Source organism: Coturnix japonica, chromosome 16 (assembly GCF_054131305.1).
Source record: "Coturnix japonica strain WE chromosome 16, WE-NBRP24, whole genome shotgun sequence".
NCBI classification, from domain to species: Eukaryota; Metazoa; Chordata; class Aves; order Galliformes; family Phasianidae; genus Coturnix; species Coturnix japonica.
The window spans coordinates 3982245-4004804 of record NC_140678.1 but is presented as its reverse complement, the minus strand read 5'-3'; the positions used below and the strand labels follow the sequence as shown (position 1 = coordinate 4004804).

Genomic DNA, 22560 nt, shown 5'->3' with positions numbered 1-22560 from the left:
CTGTTCTCCCTGAACCTTTGAAGTGTTGTCCTTGACCAAGGCATGCTGCAGCTCTCTACTGCCCTCGCCCTGTATCAGCTGAAACAGTACTTCCATGTCTCCTGCAGCCTGGCTGCCCGTGACCCTTTGAAAGTTTCCCACTCTCGTCTTCCCTTCCAGCAGCTCACCCCAGCACAGGGGCAGGCAGCAGCAGCTCAGGCAGGTCCCTGCCCAGAACCGTCTTTGCTTTTACTGTAGGGAACATCCTGGATGCTTCTTGGCTGCTCTTCCCGTCTTCCAGTTCACCTTTGTGCTGGTTTTCAGACTCAGGCTGGTTTTTCACGTGCCTGGTCTGCTCCTCCCTCTACTCCTGCACTCTTGCTTCAAATATTGAGGTACAAGTGGGATGGGGATTAACATAATACTCGTTGCTTTTTGATCAAATGAGAATCTGGCCCTGCTCAGTGTGTCTTTTCCATCTCAAGCTGTTGCTGAGACCTCTACTCTTGCTTCCCCAGTAATCAGAGATACAGATTCCCTTTCTGTTATTCCCCAGGTCTCGGGGTTTGGCTACCTCTGCCCCAGTTATTTTGGAACTCAGCAAATCTCTGGTGAAAGCAGACATGATTGATTTTGCACCACTCAGTTTGCCAGGTCTTGGCACAAGCACGGAAAGGATTCTCTGGCAGTGAGGCTCTTCCATGTTGTTGTCACGTGTCATGCAGACTCATGGTGCTCTTCTTCTCAGAAGCACCCTCAGGTGTGGCCGTTAAGACAGTGGGAATCCTGCCCACCATGATGCGTGTCAGCAGTTCAAACCAGCTCTGTGTTCTGCAAGCTATGAAACACGCTGTTACCATGAGGCTCTTAAGCTCTTAGAGTGTTTAGATCTCTTGTGAGTGTCTTGTAGTTTTCTAGGATGAGATGACCTGCTATTTCTCCCCAAATTTCTCATGTCTTCAGATACAAAACAGGAAGTGCTGTAAAGGCACTGTACGGCATAGACTATAGATGATAATAGCTGTGATGGGTGCATTGTCCTGCCTACATGAGGGTGAATCTCGGAGCTGGTATAACCAGCTATCAATTCTTCTTTATCTAACACTTTAAAAATCACGTTGATCAGCTGGTATTCCTTATGTGCATGCCTGGACTTTCATTTCTCTTAAAACATTCAGCCATAACTTCATGTGGAATGATATCATCAAGGCATACGAGACTCTCAGAAAGTTTTGTCTTGCCAGCTGCCTCTTCTTACAAGTGAATTCAGCAGTGCTTTAAATTTTCATGAGCTGGGCTGGATATCCCTGCTGGCAGAGGAGTCAAGATATTGTTTCCTTGCGGTATGGAGGATTTAACAGTGAAGAAAAGTGTTTTCAACGAGGATTCTAAAAGGAATGTCTAAAATAATCTGAAAGGGAGGAAACTAAAATTCATCAGTTTCTTCAGTACTCATGCATGAAGAGTTTGTGTTTCTTCATGCTCCTGTTATGATTATTATCATTATTATTTCTTTATTTTTCCTGACAGTCTATAGAAACCTGATGCTTCCAGGGCTTTATCTCACATCAGATTCTCTATGAGTTACTCTAGCAGCGTACTTATTTTAACAGAGGACAGGACCTTCAAATGAGAGCAGACATAATTTAACATCTAATGAAATCAGTGTTCTACTACCAGAATAATTCAGAATTGAGCCTTACTGTGAGTGATTTGTTGACCCAACTGAACAGTGTGTAGAACGCAGCACAGATTTTGCAGCATGAGGATTCACTGAATGAGTAGAAGTGCTTTTAGAGATGGGGCTTCTCGTTTCCCGACTGATTCAATCTCTAGGGGTGCTATTGCTAATACACAGCAACTGTCCTGAGCTTCGAACAGCTGTGTCTTAAAGTAAGACAGTGCTCCCTGTAGTGTGATGGCAGCTGTCAAGGGGAAAGGACAGATGTCTGTGGCCCACCTGGATGTGGGTAAGAGAGTCCTTACATGGATATGACATGGGCAAGGTGCTATCAGAAACATAGCATCTGAGCATCAAAAACTTAGCACCAATAGCTAAGTGCTCAAATATGTATTCCTTGTTCATTGGGTTAATGTGACACGGTATTCAAGGAAAGGGTCATCTCTGGATCTTAAAGTCTTTTCTGAACTTCTTATCGTGCTTTTATAGAGGTGCAAGGAATGCTGGAAAAACTCTGAAAGAGGGTAGTAAGTGTCTGTTGTTAAAACTGTCTGGACGTTGTGCGTGTTCGCCACTCTTCTAAAAATGGGACATGGCTGACAACACATGGATCCAGGTACACTATTAAGCAACACAAGTTACTTGAGACTTCAGCTCTGAAGGCCCAAACAGGAGATGCTTTAGATGTGCGAACTGTCCTTATAAGTGTGAAAAATGTTATCCCAATGCATAGCCTTTCTTCCTGCTCCCTGCCAGCTCTGAAATATCTGATAACCCCTGCAGAAAGAAGCTGCTGCTGCAGTGGGTCAAGGTTAAGACTCCAGTTCATCTCCAGGGGGAAAAACAGCTTTCTTGTGAGGCACAGCCTTCAGATCTGGGAGGAAATGAAGCCTGACTGCTGCAGGTCGCAGGTCACATCCACGGCTCTTATGCACTGACACATGCCCAACCTTTGGTACTAACCTAATCTAGGCCAGTTCCTTTCAACCTGTGATCTGCGGCTTAGCTGTGGGATCCCCAGCAGATCCTAAGGATGAGAGCAGGGGGGTAAAGGAGGGACGCACACTGCTCTGGCTGTATGCATTCACTACAGCAGTCTGCACACTGGGGGTGTGTGGTGGGTGCTCCATCCCACAGAGTTTGTGTTTCTTAACACACACGTGAGAGGTCAGCTCTGCGTCGGTGGATGTGGGGGGCACAGCAAGGCAAGTTCTGCTCTGCGTTGAGCTCTGGAGCCTCGTGCTCTTTGTCTGGAGGGGCCGGATAGTGGCTCTGCCAGGCCTGGGCAGGTTGCAGAGCTGCTGAAGCTGCTTCTGTCAGAGTCACCCCCTGCAGTGCCCACGCTCCCAGCCGAGCACCTCTTCCCCACCTTTGCCCGTTTTCATCCTTTTCTACCTCTTTCCAAGCCGCCTTGCTTTCTCAGAAACCTCTCGGTAATCCCCAGCTTACGGCTTGCTCCACCCGATAACCAGACTCAGCAAAGTTTATCCTTTTTTAATTTCCTTCCTTGTTGGAGGAACTCTCCAGAGCAGCCCCGCTCTCGGCACACAGGGCCGTGTTCCTGAAGTGCCCCACGTGCAGCGCTGTTGCCCACCCCAGGGTGCTCCGCAGCTCAGAGCTGAGGGGTTTGGTGCCGGGGGTCCCCAGAGGCCTCTCCCCACCACGGTGGTCCCTCAAGCTGCCCGGAAGCGCGCGCTGCATAGCGGACACCGGATGGTGTTGGCGGGCTTGGAGTTATGGCGGCCAGAGGGGAACGAAGGGACGAGACTTTGGCTTTGTGGACCCGTCAGTAGGACGGTCGCGCTCCCGGTTTTACTTTACGGGACGATTAGCGCTGCCCGCCGTGCGCTTCTCCCGACTCGGCCCCGCCGCCCCTTCGCCCCCCAGCAGCGCCACTTTCCCGCCGGAGCCCCCCGCGGCTCCGGGCTCCCGGGCGGCGATGGCGGCCCCACCCCTCTCGCTCCTTCCCGCCAGCGGCGACCAATGGGCGGCCGCCCGCCGCGCACGGGGCTTTTCCGCGCCAAACTCCAAAGCCCGGGGAGGGACGGAGAGCGCGGGCGGCGGCCGCGGGGCGCAGCGCAGCAGCGGCCTTCAGCACCGCGGAGCTACGGCGGTGAGTCCCGCTGCCCCAGACCCGCCGATGGGGCTGCGGCCGCACTGGGAAGGGGGTGGCGGCGGCGGCGAGGATTCGCTCTCGCGCTGTGTCCGCTGCGAGCGGCGGCTCGCGCGTTGGTGACAGCTCCGAGAGCTCGTGGGGACTGGGGCTGGGGCACGGCTCTGCTCGCGGGCGCCGTGCGTAGCGCGGAGCTGTGGGGCTGCGCTCCGTGCCCTCGGAACGGGGCTGTGCGGCGGGGCGTTGTCGGCTGTCGGGGCTGACGGCTGCCGTGTGTCGGGGCGGTGGGGGCCGCTCAGCGCTCCCTTTTTTTGTGTTTAATTTATTTTTTCCTGGGGCAGCGCTGCCCGCGGCGCCTTCCGGGCTCGGCCGTGGGATGGACGCGGCCGCGGTACCGCGCGGTTGGGCCGCGGCGGCCGCTTTAAGAACTTACGGCTCCGCTCTGCCCCGGGCCCTGATTCGCTCTTATTTGCATAGTCTCGCGAGGTTTGCGGGGGAGGCTCTCGCGAGAACTGAGAGAGCGTTTCAATTGTGGCGCGAGATACAGTTGGCGCGCGGCGGCCGCCCGCAAAAGGCGCGGTGGGGCCCGGCCGGGAGCTGGGCCGTTAGGCGCGGCGGGGGAGGGGGCGGGACGAAGGCACCGGCAGCCAATCCGCGCCGGGACCGGCCGGGCCGGCGGCCAATGGCGCGGGGGCAGCAGGAGGGCGGGCCGGCCGGGGCCGGGCTGGCGGCGGGTTGAGCGCGGCCTCAGCGGTCGGGGGGGGGCTGCCGGGCCGAGCTGTGACCCCGCGCTGCTCCCGTAAGGGCCGGCAACATGTGGATCCAGGTGCGAACCATGGACGGGAGGGAGACCCACCGTGTGGACTCGCTCTCCAAGCTCACCAAGGTGGAGGGGCTGCGCCTGCGGATCCATGAGGTGTTCGGCATCGAGCCCCACCGGCAGCGCCTCTTCTACCGCGGCAAACAGGTACGGGCCGGGGGGTGGAGCGCGGCCGCGGGCGGTGACACCGTGCGGAGCCGACCGGCACAGGACGGGCGGGATGCCCGGGAGCGGTACGAGGTGGGGGTGGGGGTGGAGCCGGGGCAGCATTGGGCGGCAATGGGCAGCATTGGGCAGCGTTGGGCTTTGCCGGCCATTCCCCCCTCCTCCCCTGTTCCCTCCGTCCAGTTCGGGCTGTGAGGAGCCCGTGCTGACCGCAGTCGCGGTGCTGGCAGCCCCTGGGCGCGCCGGGCGCGCAGCGGTCGCTCCCCGTGAGGCTGCGGGACGCTGACAGCGCGGTGCTGCTCCGCGGTGCCGGATCGACGCCGATCGCTCGGAGTCCACCCTGTGCTGCTCCACGAAGTTCCGCTGTGCGCCATCCTGCAGCCTTCGTTCTGCGCACGTTGTTGTTTGCGGACAGAACCATTGACAGTGCGTGGTCCCACCGCCTTCAGTCTTCCTTCTCCGCTTCGCCCATCAGTGCTTTGTCTGATTTTGGGATCGTTAGAAATGGTCGTGTTTCAGGAAGTCAGGAAAACACGCGTTAGTTTAAAAAGGTGCCCCCGATGCTGAGGTGTGCGCCGCCTCCACCAGAAGCACTTCGACCCGCTGTGGTTCGGCACGGCGGTGCTGCTCGGTGCTGCTCCGTGTTCTGCACCTGCTGCCTCGTGGCTGTGAGCAGCGCCACGCTGTTGGTTTTTAGAAGAAACGGCGCGCTTTTGGTTCATTCGTATGCCTGGCAGTGAGGCTTTGTCTCTACCAGATCCTGCCCAGAGCTCTCACTTCCTGCGCGCTCCGATTTCCAGGGATTGTCTTGTAACCATCCAGTGCCATAAATCAGAATTGAGTTATCATAGCGATTCCTGTAAAGTGTGAATATTTGTGGCTTTGCTCTGTTTCCCGCTGATAGAGAACAAAGCTCTTGAATCGCAGCTTCTGGTGGTTTGGGTTGGAGGGGATGATCATTTCCTGTATAATTTCTTAGTCAGACCTTAACTATGCGGCGAAGCTTTTGTTTCAGCTTCTGACTGTGCCGTAGCCCCAAGTGCAGTGTTTAAATGGCAGAGAGAGCCCCACCTGCCCTCTGTGCCTCTCTTTTTCTAAGAGCGGAATATTTATTTGACTCCATACAATGCCACGCTTGCAAAATATACCCTTAAAATTATAGAGGGTGTGAAACCAAGACGTGCCCTGCTATGCTTAGAAGTGGATGGACAGTTCCAAGTTGAAGCGAATCCTCTGGAAGAAAGCACGTTCCTTGGTCTGTACTTAAAGCTGCACTTCAGAGAGAGGTTCTAGCAATAATCTGGAGTGTACACAATCAGAATGTAAAGACTACTTTGTATTAATATTTGTACTATGGGATGTGGCTGAATTAAGGAATTCATGTCGGAGTTCCCAGATAATGTAGAATAATCTTTACGTTTTGATAGGAAACAGTGAATCTGTGCTTCTATTGAGTTCTTTTCTGTTATGTTTCTAAGGAATGTAGTAGTCACTTTTCCAGGTTCTATAGAACACAGAGGTTTAATCTGGGCAGAAGCCTATCGCAGTGTGGAAGCCTTGCCTTTGGTTCTGTTGGAGAATGGAGAAAACAGAGTAACAATCTGTTACCATTGTGCTGCTGAAGAACTGCCAGGTCCCCAGTTGTTAAATGGTCTTTGAGAAACTTTGACTCATGGAGACAGTTGCAACTCCATGGATAGTTTTGAATTGGAAAATCTCCATTGAATTCAATAACCAGATGATATTGATGCTTTCCCTGCAGATGGAGGATGGTCACTCCCTTTTTGATTATAACGTTGGACTGAATGATATTGTTCAGCTCTTGGTCAGACAAAGCCCAGCAGTGCTTCCTGCTGTGAGTAAGGAGAAGGATTCGGAGCTTTCTGACACCGACTCTGGCTGTGGCTCGGGTCAAAGTGAATCCGACAAAAGCTCTCACAATGGAGAAGGTGCCATGGACCTGGAGGGGCAGCCCAGCACAGCGGCACAGTCTGACTGGGCTGACCCAGGATTTGGCCTCTATAAGGTGAGTCAGTGAAGAACGAGCGTTGTTAGAGCTGTGCTTTGGGAGGGGAAGAGTTTTGCTGTACTTGAGAGCTTTGGGAAATCTTTCATGATACAATTGTTTTTAACTTTGCAACAAAAAATACCAATCAACCCACCAACTAATTAAAAGCAACGTGTTTTGGGTTAAAATAATTATTTTTCATTATCCTTTTAATTAAAATTACAATATGTGTTTAAGAAAAAAAAAGCAACTCATTGCAAGTGCTTGTTCTAATTTTTTTTTCCCAGTAGTTTTTTTTTTGTTTTGTTTTGTTTTTTTTTGCTTGCAGTTGTTGCATTTGTCAAAGCTGAAACTACCCCGAATGAACAAAAGGAAATCTTGACCAGCTGTTCAGAATCATTTTACTTCTGTTTCACTGGCTTTTATTGCAGATCTAGTTTTCTCTTTGTCAGATTTTAAGCTAGGCAATTCTGAAAGCCTGTTGTAGGTTAATTAGTAATGGTTTGTATTGGATCACGAGGCTATTTATACACGTGCTGGTGTACAATGGATTTTTAGCCTTACAGGTTCAATCTGAGGAGACTGTAGGGGGATGCATGTTGGGAACAGGAAGGTAAAGAAGATCTTTAGTTTTATTGGTTAAATATTGTGACTGTAGTTAGCTACAGATGGTTAAATCTTCAAGTAGAGTGGAAAATCAATGCTTACTTTGGAAATGCATTTTGGTGAGCTGTATACTTTGCTTTATGTAGATCAATGACTTGGTTGATGCTCGTGATATGAATATGGGAGCATGGTTTGAAGCCCAGGTTGTAAATGTAACCAGAAGAAAAGCTGCAAATGGGAGTTGTGCAGTTGCTGATCAGCAGGCAACCATTCCTGAAGAAGATGTAATATATCATGTGAAATATGAAGAGTGAGTTTTGTTGATTTCTTGGCTAGTAAATTCATTTGGATTGTGATGTCAGTGTGGAATTTGATTGTAGAGATCCCCAATGTAGAACAGAACTGGGCTAACATAGTAATCATATGATTTATCCACATTAACCGTAAGACAAAATGTATGGACTGGAATCATGTTTTTAGAGATAGGGAATGCTATTACCCAAGTTTTGAATAGGTTGCAATACTAATTAAGTTAGGCTGCTGTTTCTAGCTATGACTGTGTGGGAGGAGATTTTGTTCTTCCCAGTTTGTTATGTAGCATCAATTCTTAAATCAGCTCATCTAGATAAAATATATTGCAAATAAATTGTGATGGTGAATCTCACTTTCCTTTGATGTCCTTCCATGTCTGCCTTCTGCCTCAAGTTATCCAGAGAATGGAGTTGTGGAACTGAGTTCAAATGATGTGCGGTCTCGTGCGCGGACTATCTTGAAGTGGCATCAGCTGGAAGTAGGACAGGTGGTGATGGTCAACTACAATCCTGATGAGCCGACAGAGAGAGGTTTTTGGTATGATGCGGAGATCCTGCAGAAAAGGGAAACAAAACTGATCAGGGAGATAAATGCAAAGATACTACTTGGGTAAGTGATTCAGAATAGAAATGTGGGATAAATGGAACTCTCCAGTTCTACTTAAGCTTCCATGAGGTCTGAGTGACTGCAAAAAAAAAAAAAAAAAAAAGCAAACAAATCCTGGAGAAAACAAACAAACAAACAAAAAATTAGCAACAGAAGTGCTGAGGAGAGATGGGAAGCTGAACTGTCTTTTGGGATGATTGAGTTAAGCTGGAGGAATTGAGCTCTGCAGGGAATTGCAGGACATACTGATCTGTGGATTCACATACTGTTGGGAGAAAAAGCCCCACATTTGCTAGGAGTTAACAGTTAACATTAACGGTTATGGTTTAACAGAAACTTCAGGGTAATGTTTTGTGCTACATATGAAAATGTAGCATAAGCCTTCACTTTATAAGGAGAATAACCTTCAATTCCTTTCCAACACGTACATATAAAGGACTCTCAACTTATGTGTCATATGGTAAAAGCAGATTTTCACAGGGTTGCCTGAACATTCCTTCTTCCTCTCAGCATAGTTATTTTGACTTTATAAACGAGTAGAGGAATTACTCTGGTTGTTCTCAATGAAAAATATTTCAATGATAGTTTGAACTCTATGGGTACCTAAATTTTCAATGAAGTAAAAAGGAGCACACTTCAGTTACGTGGAAGGTGTTCAGTGGTGATGCTATCATACTGCTGTCCATGATGCTACAGCAGGTATCTCGAGATGCAGGACTAATATCAGATCAGTTTACATTACCAATGCATGTGCAGCTGTGAATTCATGCTGTAGGATACTTTCTGATCTTTGACTTTTATCAACTTCTTGCAGGGAGGCTGGTGATTCTTTGAATGACTGCAGAATTATATTTGTGGATGACATTTATAAAATTGAAGAACCAGGCAGTGTTTGTCCAATTAGTGCCAGACCAATAAAACGTGAGTGTTGCATTTTTCTTGCATGTACTGTTGTCTTAACTTGTGATGTTCTCTTAATAATCTTTGAGCATCAGAATCTTAAAACACTTGAAGCTGTGACTCCTCTGACCATTCATAACGTATCTTTACACTTCCTGGAGTGTTGTTTCTTTTTGCTAACAGGACAAAGTGGACCCGTGTGTAAAGCTTGTAAGGACAACCCAGACAAAACCTGCAGGATCTGCGCTTGCCATATCTGCGGGGGTAAACAAGATCCTGATAAACAGCTCATGTGTGATGAGTGTGATATGGCTTTCCACATCTACTGCCTCAACCCTCCCCTTAGTGCAATACCAGATGATGAGGACTGGTAAGTTTTAATGATGCTGTGTGGTATCGTGGTTGCCATCCAGACTGAGTAGTGAGGACTTGGGCTTCATGTTAGGTGGCCATACTGTGACTGTGAGAGCTGAAGAGGTGTGCTGCTGTTATGGGTGTTCTGTGTGTGCTGGGCTCTTTATTTTTATTTTGTTAGGAAATTTCATGGCTTCTCTTGAAAATCAGTTCGGTGAGTGTTTTTTTTTTTAGGACAGTAAGCCAGTGGCTTTCAGACTTCTTTTTGCTAGCTTTGGGACATACATTTCCTCAAAGAAAAATAGAAATACCTCATAAAGTAATTCCTCCTATTTATTTCCATGGAAGCTACGACAACTACTAAAAGCACAGTAACACTATTTGGTAGAGCAAGTTCTAGGCCACAAAAAACTGTTCCTAAACCCAGTCACCTCCATTAGCTGTGCATTTTTGTACATTTAGCAAGCACTGATGATTATCAATGGATGCAGTTCTCTGTACACAGTGAAACTGAGTTCCACCCCTTTTCTTTGCACTTCCATGTCAGACACCATTTTGTCATGCTGCTCCTCTGCTGCCATCTGTCGCATGGCAACAAAATGTAAGGGGATATTGGTGGGAAGAAGGTTCCACCTCTCTTGCCATCCCACCGCCACCCGCCCAGTTGTGGGCCAACATCATAAGACAGGAGGCATTACTTTGGAGCAGCCCTCATATGGGAAAGTATATGGTTTTATTTCATGTCTAATACGCTGAAACAAGATGCAATGATTTCTATGGTACTGATGATTTCTTGACAGGTGCAATGTTTTAGAAGATGGTACAAGTCCAGTAGTTAATGCAGATCTAATTTGTGTCTGGGGAGTTACTTCAGTGTCCTATCTGTGTTCATATGGGGAAACTGTAACATTAGAACTATTTTTGAGAACATTCTCTTTTAAGCTCTGCTGCCTGTTAATTTTCTTTGGTTTGTGACTTCAGGTATTGCCCTGAATGTCGAAATGATGCAAGTGAAGTGGTTCTGGCAGGAGAGAAATTAAAAGAAAGTAAAAAGAAGCAAAAGATGGCATCTGCTAACTCATCATCACAGAGAGACTGGGGCAAGGTCAGCTTTTATTTTTGAAGAATAATGTTGGTGTGTTTCTTGTAATCCTTGGCTAACTGGTCTCCCTTCTGAATAGGGTATGGCATGTGTTGGTCGCACAAAGGAATGTACCATTGTACCCTCTAACCACTATGGACCAATTCCTGGTATCCCAGTTGGCACCATGTGGAAGTTCAGAGTTCAGGTATGAAGCTGAATCCTGGTCTCTTCCACTGTAGAGAAAACTGGGGATGATCCATCTCTTACATGTGAAACCTGAAATGGTTAATATTAAAAGTGTATGTCACTGGATATGCAAGTGCACAACGGATTTGTGGATTTGTATCAAGTGTTCTACAGCTAATGTTGCATTGTCCAGGCTGTGGGTCTTTTTTTGATGACTTAAAATCCGAACCAAATGTGTTTATTTCCAGATTTTTGCCTTGGAGGTGTGTATTATCTCCCCCTTCTTCTGCTGTTAAGTCTCTCTTAAGAATCTGGATATATTCAGCAGCTTTATTGTCCTGTTAAAAAGGGTAGAAAGAAAGCTGTGAGCTATTCAGACTTTGTTTTTCAAATGGAATGTGAATGCTGCCATTGCAAATCTTTAAAGACCATTACCCTTATCTGTTTTAGTACCTACCTCACTATAAGATTCCTGGACTTTTCAGTAATCAATCTAGGTTGAAAAAAACATTTCTAAATTCAGATTGTGAAAAATATCTTCATGCTCAATTACTGGAATACACCATTGCTCTGTTTCTAAAAACATTTTTCTTGGTTTTATCTGGACATTTTTGGGAGGGTGGTGGTGAAGACGTTGTCTGGAATATAAGCAAAACAAATGTGAAGTAATACTACATTTTAGTTCCAAGACCAATGTGTGATCGTGTTGCTTGTGGTTTGTTGATAGCAGTTGCCTATCACACTTATGGATTGTGGGTTTTTTTGTTTTATTTAATTTCGTTTTCCAGGTGAGCGAATCTGGTGTTCACAGGCCCCATGTGGCTGGGATACACGGCAGAAGTAATGATGGTGCTTATTCCTTAGTTCTGGCAGGAGGCTATGAAGATGATGTAGTAAGTGAATCTTCATTACTTATGTCTGAGAATCAAACTAACTGGCAACTGTGGCCATAATTACATCATACATTCTCTCTCAGATGTTTCTCCATCCTGATGATATTTAAGTTATTTAGAGTAAAACAGGTGAAGGAATGCTCCAATCCAGGAAGATCACCTGAATTAAGTTTAACATCCATATGTCAGCTTTTAATTCAAGAGTCCTTAGCTGCATTTTCTGGGTCTCATCAGATTCTGTATGTATCGCAAGATCTAGAACAAAATCAGGGACAGAAATGCTACTGCTGAATGTATCTGCTTGTTCAGCTAGCCAAATGTAATCCTTATCAGGCTTCGCCAGCCTGTACTGCATATCAACATATCTTACAGTTCATCAGTATAGTACTACCCCCTGAATCCTTCCCCTGAATGCCCATCTAAACCTCGTGCAAAACACCTTTGAATGCAGAATGCTTCTCATTTGTTGTTTTGAGTCTTAATTCATGTAGCAGTGTGAGTACCAATACACAAATTAAACAAGCTTTTATCTAGAACATGCCATGCACTTCCACTCAGGTTCTGTGCAAGTGCTGTGCTGCTCTCTTGGCAGAGGCCTCTTTGGACTTTTAAGGTGTGTGATGAGACAGCAGTTCCAACCCTGATTTTTCTTCCGCTTTTCTCAAGAGGGAACCACACTTAAATGCAGGAATTATCTTTCCTTTTTTTTCTTTCCAGAATGCACTGTTATAGCTACCTGTTTAAAAGACTTTTTCTTCTTATATTGAATTACTCTTGTGAATATGTTGAAACAATCCATATGCATTTCAGGATCACGGGAATTCCTTCACATATACAGGGAGCGGAGGTCGTGATCTTTCTGGAAACAAACGTACAGCAGAACAGTCTTGTGATCAAAAACTCACCAATATGAACAGGTTGGCAACATTTGCATTTAATTTCTAATCTAGAAGCTAGCAAACTGTCAACTTGAGTGTTTGTTTATAATATTTGTAATCAAATGAAACTGGCTAAGTGCAAAAACCACTTCTGTAGGCTGCAGATCAGCTGTACAAGGGAAATGTTTTTTAGAGTATACTGTAAATGAAATACAGTTATAAATGATAGTTGTCTCACGTTCAATATTGGCTCAAATGTAACGAACAGAATAGTAAAATAGCATAAATGTCTTTTTGGTAAGCCAAGCTAAGGTTCAGCACAGTGACATACTGCTCCTCTTTGGAGTAATGGCACCTGACTATATCAATGCAGTACTGAGTAAATCTCTTGAACTCTTCTTAGTAGTAGTTCAATTACATGAAAGTTCTGCTTTGCTTTATCCTTCCTCTTTGACTCTGAAGAGTTCTTTCTGGTAAATACCCTAACTTGAATGGACTTTCTCTTACAGAGCTTTGGCCCTAAACTGCAGTGCTCCCATCAATGACAAGAATGGAGCTGAAGCTAAGGACTGGAGAGCCGGAAAGCCAGTCCGAGTGGTGAGGAATGTAAAAGGAGGCAAACACAGCAAATATGCTCCTGAAGAAGGGAACAGATATGATGGCATATATAAGGTAAGTAGGATTTCAATCTACTGATTTAAGAAAAGAGAATTTGCTTGTGGCAAATAAGTTTTTATAATGTCAGGTAGATTTGAATGTGGCTTTTTTTTAAGGTTGTGAAATACTGGCCTGAGACAGGGAAATCTGGATTCCTAGTATGGCGTTACTTGCTTAGGAGAGATGATGAAGAACCTGCTCCTTGGACCAAAGAAGGAAAGGACAGGATGAAGAAGCTTGGCCTAACAATGCAGGTATGCTTCTGGAACTTCACTGTGGTTCCCTTGGACAATGAACTTGAAGAATAGCAGGTCTTTTCCTATTACATGTTGAGGATAATCTAAGAAGAATGTAAAAATCTTAAGAATCAAGAGAGCCCATTTTAGACTGAGGGGAATAGAGGTGCTTTCAGTCCTGTGGGTTGTTTTCCTTCTTAACTTCAGGAGGTTAAATGGACAAAACTAAATTTCTTTTACTGAATTTTTACAGCCTAGCACTTTGGGAGAACAATGATCCGTTATTGTGAGAGCTGCTCCAGGGCTTACCTTTCCAACCTGTGATAGTCTGTAAGTCTATGAATTGGCATATTTACATTGGATGCTTTTTGGTTTTGTTTTACAGTATCCTGAAGGGTATTTGGAATCCGTTGCAAACAAAGATAAAGAAAATAATGGAGATGATGAGTTTGATACTCCAGGGAAAGGAAAGAGGAAAAGGAAATCAGCAGGTTTGTGAAGTAGGCAAGTGAATGTAGAAAGCCCTGTAGGTCTTTGTGCATTTTACTTAATCTTTTTTGTTTAATTTCTTTGGGCTTTTTTGTTTTAAGTCATTCTGTTTTCTTTCAGGTGCAGAGGAAAAAGTCATTAACTCTCCTGCAGGGACTCCGAAAAAAACAAAAGTTGAGCCATACAAATTAACATCTCAGCAAAAATCTCTTATAAGAAGTGATGAAGCCAATGAAAAACTGTGGAATGAAGTACTGGATGCTCTCAAAGATGGACCGGTAAATCATGCTTGTCATTCCTGAAATAAAGTGACAATTAACTTATCCCTAGATATAAATTTCTTGGCTTTGCACAGAAATAGCCTCAGATTGTTAGTATTTGTTTTTTATTGTGGGCATCCACAGCATACCTGTGAAGCACTGCTTCTTACTGGTATTTGAGACCAGTAGGAGGGATAGGAACTTGCTAATCTGATTTCTTTTCTGTATTGAGCTTTATAGAAAAATTATCTATGTTTAAAGTAATGTTCTGCATTTCATTTTTTTTTTTTTTCCTTTTGGTTTTATCTTTTATAATACAATAAATTGATCAGATGTTTTCTTTACAGAAATTTCTAAATAAAGTTGAAGAGGCTTTCTTGTGTATTTGCTGCCAAGAGGTTGTGTTTCGGCCAGTCACAACTGTATGCCAACATAATGTGTGCAAGGTGAGCAGTTGATGAAACTCTCTTGTTAAGTAGCCAACAAACCTTGAACTGACTAGTTTTGTGGTCAGGTTTTGTTATGACTCAATATTTTAGCGGGATTCAGGTATATGTGTGAAAACTTGATTTGATAATAGTTCTTTGGCACAGAAGAGTTTATGCTTTAAGGAAAGCTCCACTGCTGCATTGCTACCATACTGTGGATTCAGTAATGCTGCTAGGTGGCACTGGACAAAACGGTGTTACAAGGCATATGGGTTTTTAGTCTGTTTTTCCTTTGAGGGGTGACGTGAGCTGTTCTTATGGAAGCTACAGTGGTCTTTAATGCCTCTACCATGCACTTAACCAATGCATCCACGACAAATGCGCTCTGAAGAACATGTACTATTGGTTGTAATGAAGGAAGTTTTCTTTCCTATAACCAGCCTGGCAGCACTTTGGGCCTTTCTCAGCTCTTGTCAAATACCTAAGTGGACTAGGATGTAGAAGGAACCTCAGCTTCCAAGGGGGGCTGTGTAGAATAAGCTGATCTTTCTATTCTTAACCAATTTATTTATTCATCCTTCACCAGGATTGTTTGGATAGATCCTTCAAAGCTGATGTGTACAGCTGTCCAGCCTGCCGCTACGATCTTGGCAAAAACTATAGCATGCGAGTGAATGAAACACTGCAGACCATTCTAACTCAGCTCTTCCCTGGATATGGCAATGGACGGTGATTTTGTAAAGCACTTCTAATTTTCTTTTGTTCAAACTTATTAATGGATTTTACCTGGGCTTAACTTAAGAAAAGGAAAAAAGAAAAGTAGTTGGTGTTCTCCAAGACCCTTAAAAAACAACAAAAAACACAACCTATTTCTTAAAAAAAAAACCACAAAAAAACCCAACAGAAAAAGCGATCTTCCCGTATGCTGATGGCTTTTGTTCTAAATATTGAACATTGTACAATTTTTCCCCTCTCAAAACTGCCATCCACCAGCACAGTTTACTATACATTTTTTGAATGGGGATTTACAAAGTGCTTCCGGTAAGGCTGCTGACAATTGTGAAAGTTTCTCTGCTTTCTCTGTCCCTTCTCCCCACCTTTTTGTTTTTGTTTTATTCCAAACAATGGCTTGGTTGCTAGAACAATCTTCAACATTTGGAATTTGGCCATAAAAGTAGATTTGTGTATCACTTCAGCAGCATCTTGGTGCTCAGTTTGTATAAGATGGTTCCTGGCTTACAACTTCTGTTTTTCTAACACAAGTGGGTGTTTGTTATTTCTTCAATAACTGCTTTTATACCTTTGACAAACTTATCAAAACCATTTCCTGCTAACTTTGTATGTCCAAACAAACAAACAAACTGCTGGCTTTATAGTCAAGTAGTTAGAGCAATATGAAGTACTACCTCAGCTGGACTTCTTATTAGGGAGCTATTTGTTCAGCCAGGTGCTGTCTTCTGTCCTGAAATGCCATTATGGAATATAGTAAAGCCATTCTTAAGTGCCTTTTTTTCTTTTTTTGGAAAGACTGGGCCCTGAATCTTGTTTTCATAAGCACTGAATTGTTTAAACCTGCCGACCGGATTTTGTTCTTTGAGTAAAATATAACGCTGTTACTGTATATGATTAGCATGGATTTGCAAACTGTCAGGTTTCCTCCTAATGCTAGGTGTGTGATGGTAACGTGAATTTATATACATATATATATATATATATTATTTTTTCCCCACTGCATTTTTACCTAGAAATGGAGAATAATTAATTTTGACTTTTGGAAACATTTTGGTTATTGTATATGACACCAAGAAGGCTTTTGTGAATGGATTGTCTTTTTCTAACATAACCGAAGTTTGCAGTTTAATACCTCAACAGGACAGAGATGTTTTTAATCACATTTGACTGCAGACAGACTGGAACAAACGTGCCTGGTTTTGTTTTTCTTAACTCTTACTCTTTTAAAATTATAATGTTATTATGGTAGAGAAAAATGTTTTATAGGTTTTTTGCTGAATTTGTTAATTTTTGTACAATGTGCAAATTTAAGTCCTCAAAATAAATATCTTTTCAGATGAAGGTATTGGCTTTTCTCCTTTAACACCCTGAAGCAGGTTTCCAGGCCTAATTGCTTGCGCAGGACTTATGTATTCTTCTTTCATCACTCCTAAGCCTATTTTAATTATTACATTTTTAATGCCTACTGTTTTTCACTATAAAAAAATTATGGAAAACTCCTTTGATATTTTTATACTCAAAGTATTTTATAGTCGGCACTGGAGAAAGGCAGTATGGCCTATTCAACTAAAACAGCATCTCTTCAGCTTTTAGGGGGTTCAGTTTTGTTAGACTAAAACCCAAATGGGAAAAATAACACAAGCTGTCTTTTACTACTTAAATGCAGCTAAAATAAATGGGAAAAAAAGAGGCATTTAAGATGTTGCATAACTTCACAGCTTTGGCTTTCAAATGTTTTTTAGTTGCCCTATTTAAGTTTATTTTAAGGTTAGTGTTAAGATTTCAATTGCAGGTCTTTAGTTTCTAATGAAAATGTTCTACTTTTTAGTCTATATCATGTTGAAGAATTGGGTGGGAAAATTCAGGAAGTGGAATCTATTTGAGTCCCTTTACATATTGTTTCTTGTGATTATTTGGATTTTAGAAAACAGATTGTTCTTCTGCATAGGTTTCAGTTGTACTTGAGTTTTTGTTTATTTAGCATCAATTAGGATAATTCTGCAAATTAGATGCTTTGTAATTTAGGCTTGCAGATCTCAAAACAGAGCTCCAGTAGGAAGATGGCTCGGCTATAAGATAAGATGGTGTGTGGCTCTGGATGAGACTTGCTTTGTGTTCTTTTGGAGTGTTTGTTAGCAGGATGATGCTTCATTTCCTGTACAAACTTGTGTATATTGGTGTTCTGAAATCCTAGAGTAAAAATCTAGTGTGTGATTTGGTAAAGTAACTGTTTTACAGATAAAGAAATAGGATGCAAGAAAAGCCGTGCTGAAAGAACAGCATCAGGACCTTTGGTTTAGTGGATTCCCACCCCTTCCCAGTAGTGGTACAGAGTCTGTGGTCTGCATGGTTTAATTGACCATGAATTAAAATCTGCCCAATGCTTCATCCTGCTGCCGGTTGGAGAAGAGCTCTGTGTGCAGGTGGTTGCAGGAGGTGCTCGGTGTTGTGCAGGTGCACACTGCAGGGACTCACCCCAGCCTGTAGCACCTGCAGCAGATGGACAGAAGAGCAGTTTAGCTGCTGGTTGGAGCCCGTCTGAACTGCACTGGTGGATGCCTGGGAAATTGGAAGTGTTGTTAATGCCCAAGGAAAGGAACTAACTAACTGGGAAGAGGTACAGCGTGAGTAGTAATGGTTAAATGCTTGCTACAGGTCTAGCTTATGTGGGATGGGGAACCTAAAACCTGTCAGGGGCTCCAGCTGAGGAGCTGATCTCACTGTGTCCTTTCCCTTCCCCATGTTTGAGCCCTCGGGTTCTGCTGTTCAGCTTCAGTGAGCACGTGGAGCACAGCCACGGCTCTTCCCAAGCACCTCCTTTGTGGCCCAACAGGTGCGTGCAGGTGAGTGCCCAGAGCCTCCACCTCTGCTGCCATCTGTGCAGCTGGGACTACCTCGAAACGCAACGTTTGCTGTTTCTAACACCTCAGCACTACAGAGGCGTTACTCCTGACTATTGCCTGACAGCAGCTCCAGGGAGGAGCTTGAACGGAGACTGCAGCAGGTCCTGAGCTCACGGCGAACCCACCTCGCCGGCAGAGCGCTGGGGGCAGCACCTCCTGGGGCAGCACAGGCCGCGGGGGGGGGGGGCGGTCCCTCCCCGTCCTCCGCCCCATTGGCGCAGGGCGACCGCAGCGCCCCCCCACCCCGCGCTGCTGTGCGGCTCCTCACGTACTCGCCGCCCCTCGCCCCCGCCGGAGCGCAGGCCCGCGGCGTGCTGACCGGCAGCCCCTTCCGCCTATTGGCGGCCGCCTTTGCCCTCTTTCACCCAATGGCAGCTGGGGGTGGGACACCGTCTTCCCGTTGCCGCTTTTTATTGGCGGGAAGCCTCTGAGCGACGGGAAAGCCGCGGGCCGATCATCCCGTTGGTGGGCGGGCCGTCCGTCGGAGCTCTCCGCCAATCGCCGCTCGCGCTGCCCTTGTTGTTCGCTGCCCGGCAACTCCACGGGCCGTCGGAGCCGTCGCTCAGCGACGCCTCGCCCAGTCGGTGCGAAGGTGGCGCCGGCTTCGCCCAATGCGCGTGGCGAGGAGGCGGGCGGCAGGTGCTGGCCCGGAGCGAGGCGCTCTCTTGCCGCCCCCCTTCCGCTCTGCCCGTCGCCGGGCCGCTCGGGCGCTGTGCTGACGGCAGCTGGGGGCCGCCGCCGCCTCCGAGGGGACAGCCCGCGGCTCAGGTACCGCCGCCCGCCGCGCGGGGCCTTCCTCTGCCGCCTCCGGCTCCGCCCCCGGGCCCGCGGCGCTCGGAGCCCCCCGCGCCTCAGCGCTGCCACTCGGGGCGCCGCACTCCGGCCCTCGGCCCTTCCCCTCCGTTCCCGGCCCTTTCGCCGCTCCCGGCCCCTCCCCTGCTCGTCGCGGGCCCGGCTCTGCCTTTCGCTTCCGGACGGCGCCGCGCCTCCTCCTTCTCCTCCTCCTCCTCCTCCTCCTCCTTTCGGCCCGGCCCCGCGGGATGCGGCCTTGTGCCCGGCCCGGCCCGCGCCTCCCGGCCCCGCTGCTTTGTCCCCGCGGGGCTCAGGCCGCAGCCCGGCGCTGCCGATGGCTGCGTGCTGTGATGGCGGGGCGGTGTGCGGAGCCCGGCGGAGAGCTGCGGCGTTACGCCGCTTGTTTTATCTTTATAATAATTAATTGAACTTCTAGAGACTGTCCGATTCTGTGGCCAAAAAGCCGCCTTTCTCCCCTCTCGATATAAATACACCCGTGTTCGTGTGCGGCCATCCCTCCCAGCATCAGTGCGCTCGGGTCCCTCCTCCCTCTCGCGATGGGCCGCTCTGCTGCTGTCACACGCTGGTGACCTCCACCGGCCCTTTGCTGCATGGCTGCCGTATATTTAATTTTCCCTTTAAGAAATGGGTTGAACGTGTGCGAGGTTCTGTTCTTTTGCGATGTACGCAGTGAAAGGTGAAACTATTGAAATCATCTGAAGGTGGCACTGAGTCTTTCCTTTGGCTCTGGTCCCTTAAGATTGGCAGCTGTGTTGGAACTGGATATATTGTAGCAAAACTCCTTTACACCAATTTGTTTTGCAGGGTTAAAACCCCTGATCAGATCCAATTTTATGTATGCTCTTTATACTTCTTAAGGGAAGCTGCGAAGAGGTGGGTGCTGCTCAGGGACACCAAATGCTGAGGCCAGGAGTGGTGGGTTTTGGTGTGTGACCAGGTGATCTTTTTGACTGGGCAACATAAATAACTCTTTGTGTTACAGCAAGTTAGACATTCCCAGCATTACTTTCCTCTAACCAAAAGAAGCAAATTGTCAGAAACTCTGTCCATTGGAAACCTGACAGTGTTTTCTTTTTTTTTCTCTCTCTCTTCATATACAGTAAATCACTTCTTTCTTAGGGGTGTCTCTGTTTTTGAGGTTTATGCTTGTTTCCTCTACTGTTCTGTTAGCAGCACTGTAATCATTGGGGCTCTTAGGATTACAGTTTAAAACATACAGTTATCTTTTAGCAATTACATCAAATGACAGCTGGAGTGTAAGTGGGGAATTGGTCCTGTGACAGTGAGATCCTGGTTCTCCACTTCCCCTGTAATAAATAGAGAAAATTGAGACAGGAATGCTGATTTTTGCAGAGCCCGAAGGAATCTGCTCATTCCATCTTAGAAGCGGTGGGAGTTGCTCCTGTGCGCAGTGTCTGTAGGTGGTACACTTGGCTTTTTGCTGCAGAGCAACTGTTTGTGGATGATACACTGAAACTTCCATCGGCAGGAATGTCTCGTCCAATTCTCAGTAATGTGTTGTTAATTCTCATTTTTAGTTCCCTGAAAGGAGATAATTCCCCCGACCGACCTAGTGAGAGCAGCATGGCCATGGTCCTGTATGCCAGGAGTTAGTTGTAGCAGGAGATTAGAACATGTGGGTGAAGGAGCAGAGTTTTTGTGCAGATCTGCTGTTCTGAGTTTGGCATGCATTGAAGTGTTGAGTATATTAAGTATTTAAGTCGTATATTTTTATACTTGAGACTTCACACGGGTAAGAAGTTTCATCAGCTTTTGGTGAGAAGTTGATAAAAAAAGGCTCTTTCAGGGAGAATCGCATCTATTTGCTTGCTGTAGATGGTGCTGACTGTTGGTGTCAGACCGTCACCCCAGACTGCTCCTGGGTGTTTGGAACTTGGCTGCTGTTAGAGCAAAATGTGCTGGAAACTGTTTCCAGTGATCCAATGGGCTGTGCCATTTAACAGATAAAGCAGAAGGGTTTGTTTTAGAGATCTGCAGACAGCGAGCTTTGTAAATTCTCAAGCATGTGGGCAATTTCAGAGAACTTGCAGTTTTTATGGAACAGGAATCAAGACATTTCCTATGGGTTGGGAAAACCAGTTAGTCCGGCCCCACTGGGTGAGCCCGTTGGCCATATATTTCTTTGTATGCTTATCAAGTGATGCATTTTTGTTTCGATGAATAGGAAAGTTCACACTTAAAAGTAACAGCACCAACTTGCTGCAGGTTTACTTGGGCATCGCACTACGTGGTGTGAAGACCTCTCTGCAGTTAGACAAATTAAAAACTTCTATTATCTTTTAATTTATTCCTGGCAACATAGAGAGCTACATACTGAGATTTTTCATTTCTTTTGACACTTTATGGTGTTCTGTGCTGTTCAAATGGATGTGTAGGACCCGTCACTGTCCATTCATTGTGCCATACGCAGTGTTACTTGTAATATAGCATCTGTTAACTTCAAAGATGGATGACAGCGGAATATATCACTGCCAGCAAAGGATTTGCGTTGTGGATTTGGATGCCATCAGCTGCTCTGTGGCTGTGCAAGGCGCTGCCTGAAATGATTGTTTGTCATCTGTGTAGGAATCAAAGGTTGGTCTGTGGCTGACGGCACACTGAAACCTCTGGCTGTTGCAGAATATCGGTAGCAGTGCTGTCATTGTGTGGAGGCCTGGTGATGTTAACGTTGTGGTGGTGTTTTCTGTATGAAGTCATTGTGGAATGAAGGTTTTTTTTTCCTTTTTCCATGTTTTTCACTAAATTGATCACTACTTAGCAAGATTTTTAGCTTTCTTTGGACCGAGTACATCCTTGTCACACTTTGTGGGTATAGTCCTTTATTACCATGGCTTAGTTGTTAAGGTAGTTCTGTTTTCATTGAGCAAACTGCTTTGTTTTATACCCTAAAACCTACATTAGACTCTCACTGAGTGGCTGCTGATGCAGGAAGATGCACTTGTGTCTCCTTGTGCTACTTGTGTGCTACTTTCTGCTATTTTGTGTAAGATCTTCAGTCTTTGTATGCCTCAGCCGGGGCAGAGATGGCTTGCAGTCTTCATTTTTTATTTTTTTTTTTATCTTTAGCTTCCTTTCTGTTTCAGAAGAATTTCTTGAAACACAGAGGGTTGTTCTGTTGTTTCCTCAGCTATTTGGCAAAAACACTGTATTTGAAATAGAGCCTGAGGAGATGACGTTGGAGGTTGGTGGGATGTTCAAGTATTTTCCTGAGGAGTTCCGATGTTCCTTTACAGTTTCTGATGCGGGTTCAGAGCAGTGGGGAAGGTTTTGGTGGATCTCTGTGGTTTGCTGTTGTGGATGAGCAGTTTATGTGAATGAAGTTTGCCACATTTGTTCCCAGTTCTGTGTTGGCAAAACAAGCAATGCTGCTTTGGTTACAGTGCGAGTTAAGGTTTGGGCCTGCAGCTTCCAGAGGGGAGAACTGCACTAGGGCCAA

At 45.9% G+C, this 22560-nt stretch overlaps 2 protein-coding genes across 9 annotated transcripts in view; both read left to right on the top strand.

Moving 5' to 3' along the window:
* The window catches only part of UHRF1 (ubiquitin like with PHD and ring finger domains 1), a 30271-nt gene extending 13543 nt beyond the window's left edge, over positions 1-16728 (top strand). The window contains exons 1-17 of one of the 5 annotated variants that reach the window (XM_015886211.2): positions 3693-3773; positions 4578-4740; positions 6521-6784; positions 7519-7682; positions 8078-8293; positions 9105-9211; positions 9374-9560; positions 10526-10649; positions 10726-10833; positions 11603-11707; positions 12518-12624; positions 13095-13257; positions 13359-13496; positions 13864-13969; positions 14088-14245; positions 14575-14673; positions 15242-16728. In XM_015886211.2, the coding sequence (XP_015741697.2) occupies positions 4588-4740; positions 6521-6784; positions 7519-7682; positions 8078-8293; positions 9105-9211; positions 9374-9560; positions 10526-10649; positions 10726-10833; positions 11603-11707; positions 12518-12624; positions 13095-13257; positions 13359-13496; positions 13864-13969; positions 14088-14245; positions 14575-14673; positions 15242-15388 (2346 nt within the window). In that variant the 5' untranslated portion in view covers positions 3693-3773; positions 4578-4587 and the 3' untranslated portion in view covers positions 15389-16728. Of the gene's footprint in view, positions 1-3692; positions 3774-4577; positions 4741-5855; positions 6014-6520; positions 6785-7518; positions 7683-8077; positions 8294-9104; positions 9212-9373; positions 9561-10525; positions 10650-10725; positions 10834-11602; positions 11708-12517; positions 12625-13094; positions 13258-13358; positions 13497-13863; positions 13983-14087; positions 14246-14574; positions 14674-15241 lie in introns of those variants that run through there. The other 4 variants (XM_085517926.1, XR_014935104.1, XM_015886212.2 and 1 more) reach the window with 4 other exon arrangements.
* Positions 16729-18927: 2199 nt separating this feature from the next.
* KDM4B (lysine demethylase 4B) overlaps positions 18928-22560 on the top strand; it is an 85064-nt gene continuing 81431 nt past the window's right edge. For all 4 annotated transcript variants that reach the window (XM_085517923.1, XM_032441011.2, XM_032441009.2 and 1 more), the window contains exon 1: positions 18928-19058. The gene's annotated coding sequence lies outside the window, so the exon portion shown is untranslated. The remainder of the gene's footprint in view (positions 19059-22560) is intronic.